Source organism: Pantherophis guttatus, chromosome 1, assembly GCF_059756535.1.
Source record: "Pantherophis guttatus breed Tessera chromosome 1, ASM5975653v1, whole genome shotgun sequence".
NCBI lineage: Eukaryota > Metazoa > Chordata > Lepidosauria > Squamata > Colubridae > Pantherophis > Pantherophis guttatus.
Window position 1 is genome coordinate 95,479,576 of NC_142063.1, and position 17,768 is coordinate 95,497,343.

At 36.6% G+C, this 17,768-nt stretch overlaps 1 protein-coding gene across 4 annotated transcripts in view; it reads left to right on the plus strand.

The window, feature by feature from the left end:
- SYT9 (synaptotagmin 9) overlaps nt 1-17,199 on the plus strand; it is a 91,879-nt gene extending 74,680 nt beyond the window's left edge. The window contains exons 4-7 of one of the 4 annotated variants that reach the window (XR_015729821.1): nt 10,469-10,589; nt 12,292-12,463; nt 13,125-13,249; nt 17,060-17,081. Coding sequence is in view for 2 of the 4 variants with exons in the window: in XM_034417143.3 (XP_034273034.2) it covers nt 10,469-10,589; nt 12,292-12,463; nt 13,120-13,249; nt 14,817-14,924 (531 nt within the window). In the remaining 2 variants the exon portion in view is untranslated. Of the gene's footprint in view, nt 1-10,468; nt 10,590-12,291; nt 12,464-13,119; nt 13,250-14,816; nt 16,420-17,059 lie in introns of those variants that run through there. The other 3 variants (XR_015729820.1, XM_034417145.3, XM_034417143.3) reach the window with 3 other exon arrangements.
- The last annotated feature ends 569 nt before the right edge of the window (nt 17,200-17,768 follow it).

The following is a 17,768-nucleotide window of genomic DNA, read 5'->3' on the forward strand; positions in this document are numbered from 1 at the left end:
TTAGACTTCAGAAACTACCCTGCTTAACCAAAAATAAGAATCCTGAGTGGGAAGAATGGAATCAAGAGGGTGTTTGTTTGGCTCTCACATTATCCCAAGGCACAGACTTGTGAAGCACGAATTGCTGAATAACCGATAATTGGCTACAATTACATGCAGTACACTAATAACATAGTTAAAGAGTACAGACACTAGCTAAGCCACAAATAAGCATGGCTTTTAGCTTTCCTTTTGGGAATTGCAAAGAAGTTAGTAAACTGCAAAAGCACACTTGTAGGTGGTCTATGAGGTGCCTTGTATTTGGGGATTTAATTTAGAGAAAATTAGCTCTTTGGAACAACTGCTTAGAATTATGTTTTTAAAATGTTTGAATAATCTTCATTTCAAAAGCACATTGTGTGTGTGTTAGAAGAATAATGTGGGGTTCCAACTTGAGCCAGGGTTGTGCAAGAATAAATAAAAATGAGATCCAAACAGCTGTGGGAAAAGATGAAATATTTATTCCCAAAAGCAAGTTTGCTTTTAGAGGCAGCTGAAGAGAAATGGGGGTACAGGGACAAAGTTACATAGGGGAGTTTGTCCTGGGTGTGGAAGTGTCTACATGCTGATTCTAGGGTGACACTTGAGGGCCGTGTGCGTGTGTGTAGGTTTTATTCTTGTGAACATGCAGTTCCACTGGGAGACCTAATTTAATTAACAATATTTGTGTTTATAGACCTTATCCTTTGATATGTGGATTAAGTCTGGGTAATTTATTTGCGGGTTTGAGGAAGTTTCAGTAAAAGATTCCCCACCTCCTTTGCTATTCTTACTTGATTTAGTTTCAGCTTGACTGCCAATTATCTAGCAGGGACACTGATTCTCAGTCCATTGTGGATTCTATTAATGTTTTAAGGCAGGGGTGTCAAACTCGTGTCATCACGGCAGTGTCACGTGACATATTAGGACTTTTTTCCCCTTCACTAACCAGGAGGGGGTAAAGCCAGCATGTGACGCATCCGGCCCGCGGGCCACAAGTTTGACACCCCTGTTTTAAAGGAAGATAGAAACAATATAAAGAATAAAATATATTTTGATATAAAACTTCCCAGGTTTTTTTAAGAAAAAAATGATGAAACATAACACCCACCTGACTGGTAAACTAGAAGTGCTTCTTGTAATGCCACTTAATAGGATACTTGTAATTTTCAGATTGTTGCATTTAAATCTACAAGGTCTTGTTTTTACTTTAGAGACTGACCCAAGGGGATTTAATTTGGGTGAGATAATATAAGTAAGAGACTTCAGATAAAAGAGCAAGGACATCTAGCCAGAAGATTTCCAGCAGTCCATTCATTTGGGGATTAACAGTAGTTTCCTCAGTACCTCATTTATCTTTGGCAATCCCTGCCCATGGAGTCCCTTTAGGATTATAGTTCTGTCAGAACTCCTTTCTCTTAGAAGAGTTGCAAGAAAGGTAGAAACTTTACAAAAGTTATATCCCATAGTTATACTCATATGGCCTAAACTTTGATCCTCCTGTTTTATTTGTTGTAAAAAAACTTAGAAATCAGACTGGAAAAGAGTAAATGAAAATCTCTTTCAGGACAAGCTTGATTCCTGGTAGGCATTTCATTCTAGTTTTTCAACAACAATACTGAAATTGTTATCTTGTCTTAGTGTTTTTACAGTTGTAGCTTTTGTAGTCTGTGGCAGTCTGTCACCCAAATACTAACCAGATTTGGCCCAGTATAGCTTGGAAGCAGGGGTGGATTCTCCTTACCTTTACTACCAGTTCGCAACGGGAGCACATGCGCAGATCGTCCATTATTATGTCCGTGCAGGTGGGCGAAGCCTCCTGCCGTTTTTACTATCGTTTTGCAAGAACCGAACAGAACTGGGAGTAACCCACCACTGCTTTGAAGGCAGATAAGGTCTCTTGGATTCTACTGCTTGTGAGAGTAGAAATAACAATAGTTCTTCCTTATTACAAATGAATTCTGACTTTCCTCCTTAATCTAAGAAATAGGGGGTTTCTACAGATTTCCTAGATCAGGGTTGTCAAACTCCCGGCCTGTTGGCCGGGTGCGTCACATGCTGGCCATGCCCAGTTTAGCGAAGGGGGGGAAAGTCCCGATACGTCATGTGACGATGTGAGTTTGACACCCCTTTCTCCTAGATCTACTTAGATTAATTGATTACCTAGTTTGATTTCCTAAATTGGTTTACATGGAATACTGTAGTACAGTTTGGCAATACTAAGATGAAAAGAATGGTAAACTTACTTCTCCTACAACCTGACTGCAATAATGAGGGTTTAGGAGTGCACTTTTCTCTTGATTAGCAGTAGGTTATATCATTCAAACCCAGGGGTGACTAATCGCAACATTGAAACAAGCCAATTTTAACTCATCACCCTTAAAGTTGTGCCTCTGAAGTAAACAAAAGGTAAGGCTATTCCTATTTTAAGCATTCAAACAATCCACTAAACTTTGATTAATTGGAATCGGAGGCTTTTTATTTTTTCAGTAATGTATTTTTTTCAGTCATTTTTCAGTAATGACCTTCAGTAAAGGTCCATGCAGTTGATAGCTCTCTTTTTAAATCTTTGAGTACTATATGTGGATTTTCTAAAATCATATCAACAGAAAGCCTGTTTCATGCAATCAAACTGCTTCATCCTCGGGCCTCCAGTGATAGCAAGGCATTAAGACCACAATTCAGTCTCTGCAGTATACAGTATGAATATTTTGAGATAGGCAGTTTAATATATTATTTTATTTTCCAAAGCACCAGATGGCAGGATAAGAAACAATGGGTGGAAACTAATCAAGCAGAGAAGCAACCTGGAATTAAGGAGAAACTTCCTAACAGTGAGGACAATTAACCAATGGAACAGCTTTGCCTTCAGAAGTTGTAGGTGCTTCATCACTGGAGGTTTTTAAAAAGAGACTGGACGGTCACTTGTCTGAAATGGTATAGGGTTGCCTGCTTAAGAAGGGGGTTGGACTAGAAGACCTCCAAGGTCCCTTCCAGTTCTATTCTGATTGAGAATGTGTTGATTTATTGTGTGCTTCTATTAAGATTTTAGTTTTCCTCTTTTATGTTGATATTTTATTTTTAGCGTTACAATTCATACTAAATTCACCCCACAAATATAATATTAACCCAAACCCATTGCTTGTGGTTAAAAATATGTTCTTTTAAAAAGACAAATACTGCGGGTAAAACAAATTAAGCTCATTAACGTCTCAAGACAGCTTATTCCAAAAGATGGTGGATACATTTGGTTTTAATTGTAGTGCTTTGCTTTTTTCTATATTTAAAGTCTGAATGTTATTTTTTCCATATTTAAATTTCAGTCGATTAAGTAGGCAGGAGGCAAAGCGCTATATTGATGAGTAGCCCGTTTATTTCATGGTGTTCCCTATCAACAAATGGCTTTAAACTAGAATGGTGGCCCATCTGTATAATTCCTGAAAGAGCCCAGTATTTTTTACCACAGAAATCAGAGATTTCAGAAATCTGCAGGTCTGTGGTGTGGCATTTGATTAGGGCATCCTTTCAAAACAAAACATAATCCCAGTCTGTCTGTTCTTTAGCCAAATTGACCTGTCATTACAGTATTTTTTAAAAAGTTATCTCACTTCTTGAGCTCTGCAGAGCTGTTCCTTTGATGAGATTTGAACACTGATCATTGGAGCATACCTTATGTAAGACTAATGATACATCAGTCTGCATTAAACACTGTGCACAGTGCAGCATGGGAAGACCTGTTGCTGCTACTGTCTCTGTCATCATCATGCTATCAAAGTGTTTTCACTTCTGTCCCTGTTGATGGGATTAGAAATTGGTCCTTTAGTCCAGGGGTCTCCAACCTCCGGGCCATGGATCGCTACTGGTCCGTAGCCCATTGGGAATCAGTGCAAGCAGTGGATGAGCGTGCGAAGCTTCATTTGCACAGGCTCAGGAACTAGGTTGCATGCATGCAAAGCCATCCTCTCTCCCCCCCATCTGCCGCTGACACCACTACTGCTGCCACTCCGTGAATTAAGAAAGGTTGGGGGACTGCTGCTTCAATTGGTACAATGAGTAGGGAGCCAAAATAGCACAAAACATGTTATTTAGTTCAGAGCAAAGGTTAATGGCAGTCAGAGCAAAAACTATAGTTTCTGCCAGTGATGGGATTCATATAATTTAGGAACCAGTTCTCTGCCCTAATGACTGGCTGGCTGGGTGTGGCCAGGGTGGGCGTGGGCGTGGCCAGGGGGCGTGACAGCACTCAGCCTCCTGCAGCACTCTGCCAACCAAAATGGGGCGCGGGGGTTAATTACAAGATGTGGGCTTTGTTTTGTGACACCCAGATCCAGCGAGCAAGGGATGTAAACTGAACAGAAAACATGCTCTCTTTTTTTATTTTTTTTATTTGATTTATATGCCGCCCTTCTCTGGAGATTCAGGGCGGCTTACAATGTGCTCAGCAATAGCCTTCATCCTTTTGTATATTTATATAAAGTTAGCTTATTGCCCCCACAACTGGATCCTCAATTTACCTACCTTAGAAAGGATGGAAGGCTGAGTCAACCTTGAGCCTTGGCGAGATTCGAACCTGCAGTAATTGCAGGCAGCTGGTCTTAATAACCAGCTTAATAACAGGGTGCCTTAGACCACTGTACTACCAAGGCTTTTGTTTGGTTATGAAGAAATATCCCCAAAGTCAGATGTACACTAAATGTAGACTAACTTTTAGCTATATGCCTCCCCAGCAAACAACAAATTTTGAAGCTCCAGGTAAAGAGGATTCATTTTAGGATGAGTAACCACAGTTTGCATGTTGGAGGTTCCTAAAGGGAGCTCCTGCCCTCTGGAACGATTTGCCCCCGGAGATACGAAGGATATCGGATCTCCAGGTCTTTCGCTGTGCCCTAAAAACTTTTCCATCAAGCAGGGCTGGTGTGAAACACCCCCCCCCCCATTTTTGGTTTTTAAATTGTCAACGGGTTTTAGTTTGAATGCTTTAAATTTTGGGCCAAAGTCATGTAATTCTTTTAAAAATTTTAAATTTTGTATTGGTATGTATTTTAGTTCTGGCTGTGCACCGTCCTGAGTCCACTAGGAGAAGGGCGGTATACAAATTGAATTAAATAAATAAATAAATGAATGAATGAATGAATGAATGCTGGGAAACTCTGTATTTTAAAGAACATTTGAGGGAAAGATGCAGCCTTCTCTACCTGAGGCTGTAGAGACCCAGCACCAATCAAAACACTTTTTGTGAAGCAACTGATCAACACTGACAGGGTAAGCCACTAATATATGAAAATAAGAGCAAACTCCACTCCCTTCTAGTACTGATGATGTTACCTAGTTTGGTAATGAAACATCTGCAAGAAAACCATCAAGCTCAGAGAACACCAAGGAACCCACAGTTCAGCCCTGAGCTACAAATATTCTCTTCTATCGATAAACACTTTTTGGTTAGAGGGATTCAGAACCTGCCTTATATGAGATGACTCCCACTGGATTTCATTCTAAATTTTGCTATGATTTCTGTAAATAAAGAATGTAGAATTATAATGGCTGAGTATTTGATCCTTCATACATCAAAAAAAATACAAAACTAAGGGATAAACAAATAAAAAAACAGATTTGAAAAAAGAAAAGGCTCAGGAAAAAAAAAGAGTGAAAGTGTAAGAAAGAAAGAGGACAAGAAGGAAAACTGAAAAAGAATGACTTCCAACTTTCTTTGGTATAGATATAAATAAAAAAATATATCAAACTCTTACTCTAAGACTAACATTTGTCTACATTATTTCCATAATCCCTTATTTAATCATCAAAGCCCAGATCAACTTTTAATTTCAGTTTCTCACAAAAAGTCCAGTAATGATTCATATTGTTTTAATCACTATTTGTTAATGAAAACATAACTGATTTATTTACTTGCACCAAACTCTAAATAAAACAGGAATGGAAAATCCTAAACTAGTGTAGACCCATGCTTCTCAACTTTGGCAACTTTAAGGTGCATGGACTTCAATTCCCAGAATTCCCCAGGCATATATAAAACAACCAGTTGGAGCAATAGCATAGATTATTTGGGTGACCTTAAATCAGTGAGGTACCGTTGGTCCTTACCTTATGACCACAATGGAGCCCAAAATTTATGTTGCTAAGTGAAATGTTTAAGTGAGTTTTGCTCCATTTTATGACCTCTCTTGCCATAGTTGTTAAGTGAATCACTGCAGTTGTTAAATTAGTAACAAGGTTGTTAAGTGAAACTGGCTTCCCCCTTGATTTTGCTTGCTAGAAGGTTGCAAAAGGTGATTGCGTGACCTCAAGACACTACAACGATGATCATATACATGCCAGTTGCCAAGTATCTGAATTTTGATCACACGACCACAAGGATGCTGCAAAGGTCATAAGTGTGAAAAACAGTCAGAAGTTCCATTTTTGAATACTGTTGTAGCTTTGAAAGGTCACTAAGCAAATGGTTGTAAACTGAGAACTACCTGTATAAGGATTTTGTTATGACAGTTCTGCCAGTTTGAAACTATATGTGAATATATATACTTGTTATCTACTATAGCTGTGGTTCCTAATTTTAGGAACCACACTGGTTCCCAGTGGTCTTCCAGGTGCGCTTCAAGGTGTTGTTTACCACCTTTAAAGCTTTCCATAGCATAGGACCTAGTTATCTTCGAGACCGCCTGCTGCTACTGACAACCTCCCATCGACCCGTGCGCTCCCACAGAGAGGGCCTCCTCGGGGTGCCATCAGCCAAACAATGTAGGCTGGTGACCCCCAGGGGGAGGGCCTTCTCTGTGGGGGCACCTACCCTATGGAACCAGCTGCCCCCAGAGATAAGGAGAATCCAAGACCTCGGTGCCTTCCGCCGTGCCCTTAAAACTTTCTTTTTTCAGCAAGCCGGTTGTCCTCCCCCAGTGATGGCGAGACCCAACCGAGGCTTGACAGCCGGGCTGGCTTAACATATTTTTAAATATTTTTAATTGGTTTGTCATTTTAAATTGGGGCCAAATTAATATATATTATTTTAATTGTTTTTAATGTTTGTATTGTATGTTTTTATCTGGCTGTACACCGCCCTGAGTCCCTCGGGAGAAGGCGCAGTATATAAATTTGAAATAAAATAAAATAAAATAAAAAATTCAAAAAATCTATTACAGGATAATTCTATTTCTAAGCTCATTTATGTTTGAACAACACAAAGAACTGCAGCATTACAGGGAGTCAAGGTATACCGTGTTTCCCTGAAAATAAGACCCTGTCTTATAGTTTTTTTGAACCCCAAAATAAGTGCTTGGCCTTATTTTCGGGGAGATCTTATTATTTTGGGGTGCGTGGAGAAAACCAGAGGAATTGGTGGGGACCGGCTGTGCATGAATTTAAATATTTTTGGGGAGGGCTTATTTTCAGGGGGGGTTATTTTAGGGCATGCGCTCAAAAGCCCAATTGGGCTTATTATCAGGGGATGTCTTATTTTCAGCGAAATAGGGTATAAAAGAGTGTATTCACATACAGTCTCAAAATGGCGCAAACATTTCTTTTTTTTTTTTGTTAGATATTTTTTATTGTTTTAAATCACATGTTCCATTTCTATATTGACACTTCTGTATGTGTCCATTTTCATTTTTAACCAGACTTAAAACTTTACAAATGGAGCGAATAGGAATAGGCTGGTTGGAAAGATCATTAATGTATGAAGACTTCAAAAGCAATTTGCTGTCTGGGGCACTGTAGGAACTTAAATATTTATTCCCTCTAAACAAAGGGTACTGCCAAAGTGGCTAAACAACTGGATGATTTTAAAGCAACCAGACATTTTAGAGTTACATTTAGGACAAGCGGTTGGCAGTTTTAACTAATGTAGCTCTTGTGTTATTAATAGGATTATGCAAGCATTCGCCCAAGTAGCCTAAATCAAGAGTTGATCTCAGTCATTCATCTTGCCTAATATAATGGTGGGTATCATTTTCAGACTTTCTGGCCAGATGGACAAAGCACTTGGATTCTGAACAATTCTTTTTTTTTTTTTTTCTCCTGTGATTCTTTTTGACTTCAATTCTTTGCACTCAGGCCAAAGTTTTATTTTTATTTTTCTTCCTTCCCTATTCCCACAGTAGTTCCATGATTGCTAAGGAGGGACAGTCTCCTCTTTATGTTCTTTGGTACCCAGTTTTGTCTGCTCCTTACTCTTATCAATTTCTGGCATGATAGAAAATAGGCATTTTTTAAAATGCAGAGCATGCAAACTAGGAATTTATCATAATTCATGATTTGTAGGAATTTGGGCATCAAACTTCCTAATGAAGCCCATATGGTCTAATTGATAATGAGAGAGGGGTAAAAATGTTTTATTATCAATCATGAATTGTAATATTAAATAGTTGTTTTTTACATTTTTGTTTTCAAACTAAAGAGATGAATTCTGGCGAGGTTTGTGCAGTAAAGTACTTTTCAATAATATAACATTTATTCAGTAAATTTGTCTGCTTTATCTAATTCACTAATATTTTTCATGAAAGAATTCTGTTTTTGTTCTGGTGAAGTCTTCCATTACTAATAATAGATGCCGGAAGTGCTGACAAGCCAAAGGAATATGTTAAGGATTCTATTATAAAGAGTTTTGTTTTGTCAATCTGACTTTTGACTGTTATTAAGTTACGTCCTTTCTGAGCTGACAATATTACCTGTGGCAAGTGTTAAATTGTACATCAGAATCCAAACTGAGCCTCCATAAGTTACAACCAATTCCATATCCTTGAAAGTCTTAACTGGAGATACAAATATTGATTTAATTCCTGGGCTTCGTTTAGCTAGAAGTAGATAACTGTCTTTAATTTTGAATCCCTCTATACTGTATATAATAGTCTTTTCTTTGGCATATTTTCTTAGGGATACCAAGCAATGCAAATGGAGACAGGGATTGTAAACCTAAATATAGGGTTGCTACCAAACAGGCTCCTATACTTGTTCACAAGTACTAACTAGGCAATCTAACTAAAAAAATTGGGCGAATTCAGCAAAAACCTGTCTTGCTATTTGCTGATCAGGATTTCTTTTCCGTTATCATAGCAGTCAATTCCGCCCAATTGGGTTACATTAACAAGTGATTCCCTGTAGCATAAATAATTATTAAAATATTTACTTATTTATTCCATTGGAATATAGTTCAAAGCCATATAATTGTTTCTGTTAAGAAAGACAACTTGCAGATATGGTATACATGAAAGCCAAATGTCCCAAAATGCTTTTGGTTTTTCTTTAAAGACGTTTTGCTTCTCATTCTTTGAACACATTTTGCTTCTTTAGCTTATTGGAAAAAGCTCTTTCTCCTGCAGATAAGCCTCATAAAAATATCTGCCCTTTGAAAATGAATGTGAAATACCTTAAATATAAATTTCCGTAATGTTTGGGAGTTTTCTGGGGATCCATTTACACCTCAAATCAACTCTTCTGAGTTTGTCAAGATCAACTTGTATGTTTTCAACATCTTTCTAGCTTCTCTAATACACTCTGAAGGCAACAGGGACAAGACTACCGTATATTCAGTCTGCATGTTTAAGAAACCTAATTTGCTTAAATCCATAGAACAAAACACATTCCTTCCTGGATTTTTACGATGGTTCTCATGCAAAAGATTTATAATAAGAAAAGTTGCATATTTGAGGAGGAAAACTTTTGTTGACATAAAACAGATATTTGAATAACTAGAAAATCTGATAGAGATAGCTTCCACCCTGATGATATTCAGGAAGCTATTGAAGAGCTGGGTATTCTGCCAGATCTTGGGGTAGATTGATTGTGGAGCTCGTGTGTGTGTGTGTGTGTGTGTGTCCCCTTGCACTGCTTATGAATTTTTCTCTTTGTTATGGTATTTTCTTGCATTTTAGCTGTAAAGTGCCCAAAGTTATTAGGAGTCAAGTAGTCTCTAAATTGTTTAACTAAATCAATTGATACATTGTGCTGTGGGTATCCATAGTCCAACAGAAAACAGTAAGTTTCCAACTTTTCCTTCTTAACAGCCATAATTGGTTCCAATGGGGCAATTCTGCTTAGGGATTTACTTGGTCCTATGCTTGGTTTTTCACTCTGCCAGCAAGAAGATAGGAACTAGGTGATAAAAGAAGCTATAAGAAGAACATAGGAATAAATGATAAATCTGGTACTTTGTAGGTCTGGGAATGGGGAGAATTATGTCCCCCCCCCCTTTAAAAAAAAAAAAAAAAAAACCAGCCGAGATTCACAGATGCACTCTTTCCACATGGCAATCTTATTCAGAAAACTTCACTCAGAATTTCCCTTTTGTTCTGGAAACAGCAAACTAGTTGAAAGCCTGATGAATACGGGACTGCTAGGAATAAGAGATGTATCAGTCTGATTAGTGATACTTCCACAGATGCTGAAAGACCTTTATAATATTGTTCCATATGTAATACATATTATGTATTCTATTGCTCTGTAGGACAAAGTGGATCTTGGCGAGTTGATGTTTTCGCTTTGCTATCTTCCAACAGCTGGCAGACTAACCATAACTATAATAAAAGCAAGAAATTTAAAAGCAATGGACATAACAGGAGCATCAGGTAGGAATATCTTTCACAGTGGCCTAAGGTTATATTTGTACGTGTGTGAGAGATAGGCAACTATATAAATTAAATATTATAAATAACAAAAATATTATTGGCATGTGTGTGGCGGGGATAAATGTATACCTTCCTAATCTTAAATTGCTTAGAAGTTAGTTGTATAAAAAGTCTGATAAATAAAATGAGATAGTGAACTTTTTAGGGGTTTTTTTTTCTCTTCAATTGGGGTACAGGAGAACTGCAGTTTATTTTCAGTCCTTGAAACCTGAGTGAGTCTGAAAAATGTCAATTCCAACATGTTAACTCTCTCACCCCCTGGATTTGCTGTGTTTCTGTTTTGCCTTAATATTTTTTCCTATCCCCCTTTGAGATATGACAGTTATTGGCTAAAGAAACCCAAAGAGGAGAGTGGTCCTGTCCAAAAATTTGATTACTATATCACATTTGCCTTTGGTACTAAATTCAATTATTTGGGGGGGGGAGGAGAAGAGATTTTAAAAAATGAATTCTACCCTAATAGTAGCAGTAACTTCTAAACGATTTCTGGTGATATTGCTAATGAATATGCAGAACTATCTGCCTTAGGCTGTTTGTGGGTTTGGAATGGATTAATCCTTCTAATAAGAGAGAAGTAATTTAGTTTAGACATTTTGTAAAAGCTCTGTTAAACAGGGGATGGACTGTGTATATTTGTAGGCACATTAATGTTGGAGCCCAGCCCAGTAACAGAGTCACTATTCATTTGGATCTCATGAACACAAGGATGGTCCAAGCTAACCGACTAATGTTCCCCAGGCAGCATGATGACAAGGGAGAGTGGAAAAAGTCAGTTATCCTCCTGGATTACAATACTTCTAAAATAGGCCTGCCTACTAAAAATACATAGCTATAAACAGAACCAGGGTGGATAAAAATCAATGATTTTTTTTAAAAAATCAAAAAAATCAGATTTTTTTGATTTAAATCGGATTTTTTTTATTTAAATTGGGTTTTTTGATTTAAATCGAATTTATTTTAATAAAAAAACTTTTGGGGTAAAAATCTATCATAAGATAGTTTTCTATTTAAGATACATAAATAATTTAGTTTATTCAGCATGAAATGGAGCTTAGTTATGTAGCATGAGACTGTATATTCTGCAACACTGTAACTATCGGTGAGTCAACAGTGGGTCAAAGGAGTAGCAGAGATGACAGTTGCTCTTTAAAAATTATGATTTAAATCAAGTTGATTTAAATCAAGCTTTTTTACTAGTGATTTAAATCATGATTCAAATTGTGATTTAAATCAACTCGATTTAAATCAAATCCACCCTGAACAGAACAGCCAAATATTTTTGAATTCTGGCATATTTTTGTTGCATGTTTGCTTATGGCAAACTTCACTGCAAATTCCTCTACCTCTACATTTACACACACACACACACACACACACACACACACACATATACAAAAAGTTAGAAGTTGTGATTTAATGATGCGAGTTTGTCCTCAATGTAATGTAAAAATGCTATTCGTTTTACCCCAAGAAACAAATTCTAAAAGAATTTGCAAGGTAATGAATCAAATCTTTTTGTTGTTGTTGTTGATATTACAGTGAGAAGATTATAAAGACAGGGCAGCTAAGTCATGTGAATAGATTGGTCCAACTTTAAAATAAAGCAAAATAAAAGGCTGCGATTGTTATATCTGTTACGCAGATCCATATGTGAAGGTGTCACTAATGTGTGAAGGGAGACGATTAAAGAAAAGGAAGACTTCTATCAAGCGAAACACCCTCAATCCTGTTTACAATGAAGCCATAGTCTTTGATGTCCCTCCAGAAAGCATTGATCAGATTCACTTGTCTATAGCCGTTATGGATTATGACCGGTGAGATATCTGGACAGCTATGAAAAACGATGAGTGGATCTAAATTAGGATGTTTAGCGACAAAGGTGGTATTATGAATTCCTGCTAAAATGGTTTTTAGTGAAAATAAAGTTAACACGTAATAGCTTCCTTCTTTGCTTTTTCTTAACTTCACAGTCTGAGGTAAACATTTTTTTTTCCAAATATTAATCAGATATTACTCCGATTAGCTTTTCCAATCAACTAACTGGCCAATAGAAGACTAGAAACACATGGTTCATTTGTAAGAACTAAATTTCTGAGCTGCAAACTGCACAAGCAGCTTTAGGTGTAAAAGGTGAGTTTTTAAAAATTGAACATTAATTTCAAAGTGAACATTAATAGAAACAGGCAAAGATAGGACATTTCTCCTAACAGGGGAAAAAAATCCTCTACTGGTGTCTTTGGCAGGCTTATACTTTGCAGAACAAATGCTAACTTTGGAGAAGTGATTTTCATTGGGGCTGTTGCAGGAAAGAAAAAGATTATATTTATACTGTTCCCCTACTATGATCTCATTACCATGAACTGCAAAGATATATTTAAGAACCCATCTGCTTCAGCTATTAGATCATTTGGACTGCCTAGTTCCTGAATGCATAATTTTAAGAAATAAATATTATTGAACATTTTCACAGTGTAGGTCACAATGAAGTAATTGGAGTCTGTCAAGTAGGCAACGAAGCAGAAAGTCTTGGGCGAGACCATTGGAATGAAATGCTCTCCTACCCTCGAAAACCCATTGCACGCTGGTATCCGCTTGTGGAGGTAAGACAAACGAGCTTTTACAGGAAGGTGGGTTTTTGCTTAAAAATTTAATTCTTTCTTTCTTTCTTTTCCTTCTTTCTTTTCTTTCTTTCTTTCTTTCCTTCCTTTCTTTCTTTTCCTTTCTTTTCTTTCTTTCCTTCCTTTCTTTTTTCCTTCCTTTCTTTTCCTTTCTTTCCTTTCTCTTTCCTTTCTTTCTTTCCTTTCTTTTTTCTTTCTTTCTTTTCTCTTTTCTTTCTTTCCATCCTTTCTTCTCCTTCTTTCTTTTCTCTTTTCTTTCTTTCCTTTCTTTCTTTTCCTTCTTTTTCTCTTTTCTTTCTTTCTTTCCTTCTTTTCTCTTTCTTTCTTCCTTTCTTCCTTTCCTTTCTTTCTTTTCCTTTTTTTTCTTTCTTTCCCTTTTCCTTCCTTTCTTCCTTTCTTTTTCCTTCTTCCATTTTCCTTCTTCCTTTTCTTTCTTTCTTTTTCCTTTTCTTTCTTTCCTTTCTTTCCATTTCCTTTTCTTTCTTTCTTGTTTTCTTTTCTTTCTTTCTTTTTCCTTTTTCTTTCTTTTTTTTTCTGTGGCGGGTGAAGGGGTACTGATGGCTTTGAGTCAGTGTTGATGTATGCTGATTGCCTGGACCCTGCAGTTTCCTTGGCAAGATTTCACTAGCACTGGAATAAAGAATCCATTTGCTTAATGTAAATCCTATTAAAACATTTTGGAATCCCTGAGTTTATATCAAAATTGATGCGCAATGCAAATAAAATCTGCCACCAATTGCCTCCCACCGGCCAGTTCGCTCCCATAGAGAGAGCCTCCTCAGGGTGCCGTCGGCCAGACAATGTCAGCTGGCGACCCCCAGGGGGAGAGCCTTCTCTGTGGTGGCACCTACCCTCTGGAACAATCTACCCCCAGAGATACGAGTGATCCCAGACCTCCAGACTTTTCGTCAGGCCCTTAAAACCTACTTCTTTCAGTTAGCCCGGCTGTCCTGATTTTATGGTGGGTTTTTAAAATTTGAAATTGGTTTTAAATTCAAATGTTTTAAATTATGGGCCAAACTTATTTAATTATTTTAAATCTATTTTAACTTTTGTGTACAAATGTTTTACTTTGGCTGTTCACTGCCCTGAGTCCGAAAGGAGAAGGGCGGTATAGAAATCAAAAAACAAAACAAAACAAAAAAAAATCTGTTCCTCAGTTATTTTCTTTCTTTTTTATACCTTTTTAAAAAATAAAATTCTTCCAAGTTAAGGTAAAATCCAAATAATATACTGGACCTAAGAATACTTTTTTTAAAAAAAAAATCTTAAATTTGGATAGACAACCAGGTTGTCATTCTCATATACTTAAGCTTTTGTTTTAAGGATGGTGCTTTATTTAGGCACTGGGTTGTATATATGGAAAAACAATTTCAAAAAACCTATTGTTATATTTATACAGAACTAAGGTAAAGTAATTCCACTTCAGTGTCCAGAGCAATGTCAAACTACTTTGACATTAAAAGTAACATAGAGATTAGAACATGCAGTCGAAAGCTCTCCTCAAGTTGCAATCAGATGCCTTTGTGTTTTTTTTGTCTTTATTTAGGGCCCTATTGAGCAGAAATGTTCTGCAGGCCTTCTGCGCATTGATGGCTGCCGAAGAGGCTTCTTCACTCTTTTAACCTATTCAGCAGAAATTTGGCATTCCTGTTGAACCCTTTCTTAGCCACTTTCTCAGGGGCCATTCTGCAGAGAGTCCAAAGGGGTTAAGGCATTCCTTAATTCCATTATCTGATTGTCGCCTTTACCCCAACCCCAGGATTTATAAATTCCAACCCTTAGAATGCAAAACTTTTATTAGTAACAAAGATGCTCCTGAAGCTTTCTACAGTTTTCATTCTAACACAGTTACCTGTGTCTATCAGGAACACCCTTCTATTGTTACTGATGGGCTTTCAAGTAAATTACATAATAAGTCACATTGTCCCAGTCAAGAGGAAAATCCTATTTTTATTATGGATATTATCATAAATACAATCTTGCCCATCCTGAATTACCATGCAATAAGTGTTCTAGAAGTTTCCACAAACCGAACTCTAACTCCTTTCAATAATCAAGGTGAATTGCCTGCCCGTAGCCATACAAAAAACTCAGAAAATAAGACTAGATTTATAAAGTTTCCTTTGAGTCAAGATTGAAATGTCCTTGTAGCTTTCTTGGTGGCAGCATGGATAGTTATAATTATATTGTAATTTATATACAATACAAAATTATAATTAATTGTAACAACTGTTAAGGGTCGTTGCATGGTCAGCCAGATGGTTAGACTGTAAAGCAAGGGAAGGGGTATTTTCCTATATTTTTTCTGATTTTTTTTCCTCATTGAAAAATTGGGAATAAGAGTTTACAGTCATAAACATAGTTAGTATTGTATTCTAAAAGCACCCACTAAATATCTATACAGTGAGAAGCCTTTCTCCAGTATCATTAAAGTTATTATCTTGCCACCTTTCCCAAAGCGAAGGAAGGATTTAATACCTTCTTTATATGTTGCCTTTCTTGTTCACTTTTATAGAGGTTGGGAATTTGGCCCTTTCCATCTACCGTAGGGAAAGTAATGGAGTAAGCAGCAAATCATTTATTTTTCTAGAAATAGAAGCTACAAGCTTGTTATCTGGCCTCTTAAAATTTCTTTTGCCCCTGCTATTTTTTTCTAGTTACATAGTACGTATAACCTAGGTTAGCTCAAATAAACTGGTCTCCCAAATCTTGCATCTCAAGATTTCTGGAGTAGCTATGGGCCTGATGAGAACAAAGCAAGTATAAAGATTTTGAACTCTTTTTCTGGTCCTTTGAGATGATTGCCCTCCAGGTGAACAGAGCAGCACAGAGGAACTAAATAGCAATGTTTACCTCTTTACTAAAAGACAAGAGTTCCGAATTCTCTATATTAAACTCTATTTTAAGTATAGGACTATATTTTTGTAAATTATAAATTGAAATCATAAATTATAGTTACATTCCTACTAAATAGATATTTTGTGACAAAAGCACCCACCAAATATGCTTTTAAATTTACAGATCAATCACTTTTCAATGTAATCCAAATCAGGCCATATGGTATAATGTTTTGTTTTCAAAGTAACAAATTGATTATACATCTGTAAAACTTACTTTAAGAAAAAGATTTATTCATTCTCTACCCAACCATCTACAAACTAAAATGTATTTTCCTCTAGTTTCAAACATTTCACAAACCTTTCAATTTTTATTGAGGACTATGAATAATTACATGAAACAATTTTAAATGTATCTCATCATAGACAGGAAGTTTGTAGATTTTGTGGAATGCTTCAAATCATGTTTAGATAAACCATGACAATACAAAACAAATATTATTTAGAGAGGCATAATTGAAGAAATAACAACATATAGTAAACCATCCCTTACAGTTTTCACAAATCTTCTGCAAAGAAACTTATAAACTTTGTTCTTTCATTAGATATTTGTTGGAACAAAAGAAAAAAGGTTTGATTATATGTAGCTGTTATCACTGTCTTTTGTTTGGTTGACTGGTTGGTTGAACTTCCATTTTTCATTGTAACATTGCCTTAAAGGGTTGAAAAATCTGATGTTCAAACCCTCATCCTAGGGGAAAGGTCAATTAATTCAGCTAGTAGATTTTGAAGAAAATGCTGCTACTTAGCAGATATTCCCTGCAGCCTACAACAAATCTCTTAAGCACTTTTTTTACACTGTACTGTATGCAAGATTACTGTCAATCAAAAAGTGGAATGACTGATGAGTTCCTAATGGAAAATGAGTCTTCCCCAATCTGATATCTTTCAGACACATTGAAAATTCTTCAACCAGCATGGCCATTATGGGAATTGAGGACCTGGATTAGGGAAGCTGATGTAGACCAAGACATCTTGATTACAGTATTATTATTATTTTTTTAAATATTCTGGAGTTATGTGGTTTGGTTAATCAGATTTGTAAACCAGTGTTGAGAAAGTCTGATATCACCGATTCATGCCATCACATGCATAACAAAGAAAAGAATCAAAAGAAATGCGACATTGCAAAGAGTTCTGCTCCCGAGGATACAGTCTCATCCCTAAAGATCATAGGCTAAATATCCCATTTTTTGGTTCCATGTTAAGTTCTCAGTTAACAAATCAATTTTGTAGAATAAATGATCTCCAGACCTGTACATGCATGTCTGCACAAAGACAGGCTATTCACCTCCTAAAGATTTGGGTGTAATCAGCCATTTAAAACTCTGCTATATTTTCCAGATGCCTCTGTAAGTGATTGTGGATGCTTATTTGTCAATCAAATTTATATAGTTCCCCCTCTCAGAAATGTGATTCTGGGTGGTACACAAAAAACAGTTAAAAACATTTGTAAGAAGCCATTAAAAATGATTAAACATAAATATAAAAATTGTAAGAGAATAGGCCAACATTCTATATAAATATAACACGTTGCACAGTTCCTGTTTTCCCAAGGCTGCTGGGGAAAAAATCATATTTTAAGAGATTTCTGGGAGGCA